We start from the raw sequence: 7,890 nt of genomic DNA, 5'->3' as shown, positions 1-7,890 counted from the left end.
GTGGTTTTGAAGAAACAACACAGAATATTCTCTCTATAATTTTTCATCACGTCGGTATATGATGATGATGATCTCAACATACATTTTCCTATATGATTTAGAAGTTGAATTATTTGAATCGAGAAAGGGATTAGAATTTAAAACTCAAATAATTGGATTAAGTGTGATTACAATTTAAAATAACTCTCTTCAATCACAATCTCTACCCATAATTTCACGTTGTATTAATTTAAAAAATTTATTGTGACCTCTCTATTATTGGAAGGGCTGGTTTCCTTAAATGCCCCTTTCTTTTCTCTCATTTTCAAAACTACGTACATTTAGAATGTCAATTTGTAGGGACATTTAAATAATTCAATAAATAATTGCCCAACTTTTTCTTTTTCTTTTCTCTTCTTTTACAAATATCTCCCTGAACTTGCATGCATATAAATTTGGTATATGACGTTTTTTAAATTATTTTTTTTTATTTTAAAATTTAGTTGCAAAAATAATATAAATTTGGTCTTATGGTTTGGACTTTATTTTCAACTTGGCTCCAAAAATTAAAAAATTTAAGTTAAGAGTTAGACATATATCTATAAGAATACAAATGGCCAAATTGTCAAATTGGAATTTAAGATAACAATTATTATTATTTTTTTTTTTTTGTTAACTATGTTTACTCTCACATAGAGAAAGACATTTGACTTTTGAAGTCAAAAATTTGTCTCGAGAATAGTAAGAAAATCTCCATTTAAATTGAAAATAGGGGAGGGGTGAGATAATCTTTCTTCAACTAGATAGGGCCGAAGATAGATAGAGACTTACCACATTAACATGTTTTATTTCTTTTTAATAAAATATTATTGAACATTATATTGAACATTATATTGTATTTTTGTATGAAATATTATTGAATTTATTAACATGTTTTATTTCTTTTTAATAGAAACTATCCATTAATTTCTTTTTTAAAAAATTGAGAAAAAATTATAAAAATAAATAGGAAAGGAAGCTACAACGAAACCACATTAATTAACCCACTTAGAATTTGATTAAAATTATAAGAACCAAATTAGTAATAATTTCATTAAAAACAACAAGATGTTATAAAAAGAATTTATAAATTATAAATAAAAGTAGAAAAGGACAAGAATCCAAACACAAACCCTAAGACAAGAGAAGGTGAAAGGAAAAGACATAGCTATCCTTGTAGAATGTGGGCCCCACTCCTAGTTAGGGTTCATCCACTCAAAGGGAGTAGGGTCACTTTAGGGAAAGGAAGCATCATGGAATTAGCTCCCAGAGAAAGGGGGAAACAAAATACCACTTTCTAAGCAAAAATTATTATTATTTTCATAAATTTAACCATGAATATTAATATTTATTTATGGAGTTATCAATGGATGAAATTGAAATAAAATGGTTAATATTTTCATAAAAAAGATTACCCATTTTAATATTTAAAACAATAAAATCAAAAAATGCTATTTAATTTGAACTAAAACTTTATAAATACTTTCAAAAAAAAAAAAAAAATTGAAAAAGATGGTCGAAATTTACAAGTCCTTCCGTTATAAATTTAGAGGTTCTTGCACTATAAATTTATGAAAATGATAATGCAAACTTTCTAGTGTCCTCAAGTCGGAAAAATGACCTATAAATAAATATCTTTTTTGTTTTATTAAATAAATAGGACCCAATAATAAGAGAAAAAGAAATTTAATTTGCTTTATGATCAATCAAAGGTCCCTCCTTCACATGCTCCAATTGGGTTATGTTGAAATGTCAAATGTATATCTCTATTGCTTCTAGTCAAAAAAAAAACAAAACAAAAAAAACAAAAAAAAAAACCCACTTTTTCTTCCATTATGGCCCTAAACCTTTTTCATTTACACCACCAACCCCAAATTCCAAATATTTTACTCTTTTTCCCCTTTACGAAAATAAATTAATTATAATGTTTAATATACGGGGGACGATCATTTATTATGAGTAGGTAATGAATTACGTGTAAGTGACAAATCAACCGAACTTAAGCTCTTGCATGGAAAGAAATTTATTGTCGGTAAGACTTTTTTCATAGGGTTTCTCGTGTGAGTTGAGTTCAGTTAGATTATGACAAGTTTTAGATTCAACCAAATTGTTCTGGGTAAATTGTTTCTCCAATCCATCCAGAACTAACTTAATCCAACCATAAATTTTTTTTTGTTGGTTGTGTTGCATTGGGTTGTTTGAGTTATTTATTCAATTTTTTTTTAATCAAAGTAAAATATATGTTTATTTGTTTTTAATTAAGAATGGTACAACATTATGAAATTATTTTTTAAATTTGTTAAATATATATAATTGTATAGAAAAATTATATTCTGTTTTTAAATTAACATGAAACCACCTAATTTTAAGAAAACTTATGAAAGAACACAATCATAAAATTTGCCATTTATTTGAATCAGATTCAAATAAGTTTATAACTCATTATATATTTTTTAAAAAATTAAAAAATTAAAAAGTATTAATTAAAAGATATTTTTAAAAGTTTAAAAATATTTTTTAAGACAAAATATAATAATTTCTAAACTTGCCTTTTTTTTTCTTTAAATATAAGAATATTATAAACTTTTTAAATTTTAAAATAAAACACAAAGCTAGATGTATTTTTATTACAAGTATTTGTATATAATAATTAATTAAAATCATGCAATATTTATAGACATCACTGACTTTGTCTTGAATTTTTTAAAAAAATTAAAAAATAATAATAATAATAAATATTGGACCAATAAGATTCTCATAATGGAGGCGGTTGAATTTGAAATTAGAAAATCATTAATATTTATTATAGAAAATAATTAATGATGTTGATATGTATAAATAATGTCAAACTATATATCTAAGACTCTTTGTGAATCACGCCTAAAGGATAATGAAAATATATTGCATAAATTGGACTATACTAATGTTTAATTTAAACTAACTATATATTTTATTTTATTTTATTTTATTAATGCATGGGTGGTGTTCGATTCTCAAAAAAATGTGTATTTAAATTCAAAAATATTGGTCAGTTCAGCGTGAAAGTGAATATTTCATTAGGTTATGTATGAATGTTCGAAAATATTCGCCTCGCTACTATTTTCAGTACATTATTTTAATATTTATATTTAGAAAAAACATGTGGCATGACTTATGATCTCGAGCTTTATAATATCGCTAATATTTGTATGATGTATAAACTACATTAAATTACAAGTGTGTAAGTCCTAAGTTTTTCATGCTTTAGTATCCTCTGAATTATTTATGTTATGTGGTTTTTTCACTAACTCTAACCGAATCGACATTTGATAGTCTCGAAAATTCCCTGCAATATGGTCAGCCTCCATAGGTCAATAAGTTTCAAATTTTTAAGTCTTTTTTAGTCATCATATCTTCAAGATCTCTCTCATTCAAATCTAGATTCATAAGGTCACGTAGGATATAGCTGTTTCCCTGTGCCGCCTCTACACATTGGGAAGAGCTTTTATTGCAAGATTTAATAAGCTGTTTCCCTTACTCGCCGCTGCAGTAGCAGTCACCGAAGGAAGTTCCACTAAGCCTTCGGTATTGGTGCACAGTGGATGGTGCCTTACTCCTCTGATATGAAGTAACCCATATGAAACCATCACATCAGAGTCTACACTTATCGAGAAGTGTTTTTCGTAAGGAGTAAGGTATAAGATTATAGCAAGACTTAATAAGCAGTTTCCCTTACTCGCCGCTGCTGTAGCAGTCACCGAAGGAAGTTCCACTAAGCCTTCGGTATTGGTGCACAGTGGATGGTGCCTTACTCGTCAGATGTGAGATTGCACCTCTGAAACCTTCACATCAGAGTCTACACTTATCTCTAAGTGTTTTTCGTAAGGAGTAAGGTAATTGCTTATTGAATTGATCCTCAGCAAACCATTGTTTTTTTCTTTTCTTTTTTCATGAATTTAATAGCAAAGTTTAGTACAGTAAATAAATAAATAACTGTGAATTATTATTATTATTAAAATAGCTGTTTGGTAGATTAGAGGATTAATTTTAAAAAAATAAATAAATAAGACGAATGGAAACAATAATATATAATTTTTTTAATTCAATAACACACTAAGTAGAAATTTGGAAGTCCTAATGAAAAATCGTTATTATGTAATTTTTTTAATATAAAAGAGCGTTTATAAGAAATAAATACTAAAATATATTTCAAATTTAATTTAAAACCTGACAATTTTTATCTTAAATTTAATTTTTTGTAAGTATTTTTTTTTCATAAACTTATTAATTTCAATAAAATAATTTTTTTTTTTACAAAAATAAACTTGACCAAACCATAAATTATTCAATATGTTTAATATCATTTTTTTTTCTAAAATATAATCAATTTTAGATAGTAAGGTTTATAATTGAGTGAACGTATAAAGTGAAAAAAAAATAACTAATATTTAAAAAAGTTTTTAAAAGTTTGGGATTGTAATTTGATATTTGAAAGTTATAAGAAATTTTAAATTATTATTTTCATAATTATAACTAACGGTAAAAAAAAATGTTTAGAAAATGAAAAAAAAAAAGAAGTTATTAACACGTGTGGTCAAGTCAAACAACGAGTCAAATACCAACGGAGTCTAGATAGACGGCCAGGCGGAACCAACCATAATTTTCGTTACTTCCCAAAAAAAATTAAATTAAAAAAAAATGGAAAGGATGAACCATCATACATACACATCGTAATACATACATGAACGTCACATCATAAATCCACGCTGTCTATAAATACGCATTTTATGCCCTTGTTTCTCTCTTCAAGCAAAGAAAATTTACAGGCTTGACATAACAGATGGGTGAGGTTAGTTACAGAGCTCAGACTCATACGCTTTACGCTTCTTTCCTCTCTTTTTTCCCCTTTTCAATTTCTTGTTCATCAATTGTACGTTTTTTATTCTGAAGGATGAGAGGATGTTGTTTGTTGCTGTAATTGTGGTGGATTTGAGTTTAATTTTTGGTTTTCGTTTTGATTTCAGAAAGTTGAAGGTGCTAAAAATGACGGAGAGAAGAAGGCCGGCGATGCCGGTCAGAAGAAAGACGACGGTGTGGTCACTGCCGTTTTTAAGATCGATATGCATTGTGACGGTTGTGCTAAGAAAGTGAAACGAGCTGTGAAGCATTTGGATGGTAAATATCCATTGACTTCACGATTATTGAATTTTTCTTAGGTTTTCGTTTTTTTTCCCCTAATTTTTTTTCATCAATCTGTACTGAAGCGATTCTGTTTGTCTGCCTTTTATGAGTCGGCGATTCTGTGATCCTTGATTCCTCCAAGAATATTCTGCGATTTTCATATTTTGATTGTTGATTTGATCAAATTTGATTTTGGCTAGGGTTTTCAATCTCTGTTTCGTCTCTGGTTGGTTAATTGATGTAATTTACACTTTGTTTATAGGTGTGAGTGACGTGAAAGCGGACTCTTCATCTAATAAACTCACCGTAACCGGTAAAGTAGATCCTGCCGTAATCAAAGCGAAGCTGGAGCAAAAGACCAAAAAGAAGACTGAAATCGTTTCTCCTCAGCCTAAGAAAGATGGCGGTGGTGATAAGAAGCCCGACGAGAAGGCTGCGAAGAAGCCTGACGAAAAGGCTGAGAAGAAGCCCGAAGAAAAAGGAGAGAAGAAAGCCGAGGGAAAGTCAGATAAGAAGACCGACGAAAAAACCGAGAAGAAGCCCGAAGAAAAGAAGCCTGAAGAAAAGAAGGCCGAAGAAAAAAAAGCAGACGACAAAAAGGCAAAAGAGGTAAAAACCAAAAATATTCAACCAATCAGAGGCTGAAAACAGCTAGCTGCCGGCGCGTGTAAGCCACACGCGAGTCTCTTCGTTGAGCTCAGCTAGCTTATAATTTATTACGGAAGTAAATTTTAGAAATAGCTACTAATTTTGGTTCAATTCGTTTCTGGAACAGAGCACTGCGGTTTTGAAGATGCGATTACACTGCGAAGGTTGCATTCAAAAGATTAGGAAGGCACTCATCAAATCCAAAGGTGAAGAAATATATCTCTCATTCGAAATTCGAAATTCAAAATTGAATTGAAATCAATTGTACAATCGAAAATGAAGAGTACTAACTCGAGGTCTCTGTAATTTTTCAGGAGTCAATGAGATTACAGTAGACGCCATGAAGGATCTGATAACAGTGAAAGGCACCATAGAAGGAAAAGATCTCGCAGGCTACCTCAAAGACAAGTTCAAGAGGTCCGTTGAGGTAGTTCCTCCCAAGAAAGATGAACCCGCCGCCGCTGCCGCTGCCGCTGGAGGCGACAAGAAAGAAAAAGAAGCCGGAGGAGGTGGTGGCGACAAGAAAGAAAACGACGGAAAAGCCGCCTCCAGCGGTGGAGACGGTGGTGGCACAAAAATGGAGGTGAGCAAGTTGGAGTACAGCGGTTTATCATATCAGCCTTCAACATTCTATTACGACGCTCCAGTTCATTCTCAGTACAGTTACGCCATGGAAGCTCAACCAAGCTACCCTCCAGTTCATTCTCAGTACAGTTACGCCATGGAAGCTCAGCCGAGCAACTCTCCAATCCACAGCTTCGCAAATTCCAGCGGCTATTACGCAAATCAAAATTACGCACACCAAGGTTACGCCATGCCGATGTACGATCACTCTCACGCGCCTCAGATGTTCAGCGACGAGAATCCAAATGCTTGTTCTGTCATGTGAGTAAACAAACATATCCATTAATGGTCCTAACGTAATACATACGCTGTAATGCCAAGAAGAAGAAAGAAGAAAGAAGAAGAAGAATTAGATGTTTTTTTTTTTTGTTAATTTTCAGATATGTCGGCCGGCCGGCCGGTGACGGTGGGTCAGCTGCCGGCTAGTTAGTCCAATTCAATTCATTGGGGGAGTTGGTCGTTTTTCTTATTTTATTGTAACTTTTGTTCTGTTCAAATATATGACGTAATAATAGAGCCTGTTCCGTGTAATTTTGTCTTTAATTATTTTCGCCCACATTTATTATGCAATAATATTTATTGGCTATCATTACCAAATTAATTAAATTCATTTATGAAATATGTTACCCAATTCATAAACTTTCAAAATTATTATAAATTAAAAGTTTATAAAGTTTAAATTTATATTTAATTAATACATTAATTTTTTTAAAAGATTTTTTAATAATTTATAAGTTGCAAAATTAAAAGTTTAAATACTTTTAAAATTTTCTCCAACTAACTATTGATAATATCTAGAAGGCAGAAATGTCAACGATGCCACACTGATTCCTTTTTCTAAAATTAAAATTCTTTGACGGGATCGAAAATGGTGCTAATTGGACAGTTTATATCGGATTAATTAATTGAATTAATTATCATTGGTATTTTTAATAATTAGCAAGAAAACTCATTTAAAATTTTCTTTAAAAAAATAAGCTATTTAAACCTTAAATGATTTTAATTGTAAATAATATACCCCTTTTTAGGCTAATATTACCATTTATATTGTATAAAATGTACCAAATAAAATTAAATCAGAAAATTTAAAGTCAAACTTCTTATAGAGTTCTTAGAGAGTGGTGCTCCAAAAAAATGAAATTCATATATGAAAATAATTAATATATCCTTTTACAACATTTAAAAAATTAATATATTTTACATCAATGATCAATCATATGCTGTCTTTTTTTTTTTTTCTTTTTTCTTTTTTATGAAATTACTTTTTGTAGAACATCATGAATCTTGCCTCTCTCTTTTTTTATTTATTATTAATGGAATAAACCTAAATAGATAATTTAGGATTATTTGAATGAATATTACGTTTCTTAAAAGTTACTTATATAAGATGTATTTTGTTCAGTTTTTTTTTTTTTAAATTAAAAAAAAAATTGATGCAGA

The 7,890-nt window shown here is 29.8% G+C and overlaps 1 protein-coding gene across 1 annotated transcript; it reads left to right on the top strand.

Moving 5' to 3' along the window:
* Positions 1-4,752: 4,752 nt before the first annotated feature.
* Positions 4,753-6,981, top strand: LOC111478407 (heavy metal-associated isoprenylated plant protein 6). Its single transcript, XM_023122640.1, has 5 exons — positions 4,753-4,846; positions 5,022-5,172; positions 5,441-5,787; positions 5,954-6,032; positions 6,141-6,981. The coding sequence occupies exons 1-5, from the start codon at positions 4,838-4,840 to the stop codon at positions 6,713-6,715; spliced, it is 1,161 nt and encodes a 386-aa protein (XP_022978408.1). The 5' UTR covers positions 4,753-4,837; the 3' UTR covers positions 6,716-6,981.
* The last annotated feature ends 909 nt before the right edge of the window (positions 6,982-7,890 follow it).

The sequence above is a fragment of the Cucurbita maxima genome, unplaced genomic scaffold, assembly GCF_002738345.1.
Source record: "Cucurbita maxima cultivar Rimu unplaced genomic scaffold, Cmax_1.0 Cma_Scf00004, whole genome shotgun sequence".
NCBI classification, from domain to species: Eukaryota; Viridiplantae; Streptophyta; class Magnoliopsida; order Cucurbitales; family Cucurbitaceae; genus Cucurbita; species Cucurbita maxima.
This window is presented reverse-complemented; position numbering and strand designations above follow the sequence as displayed.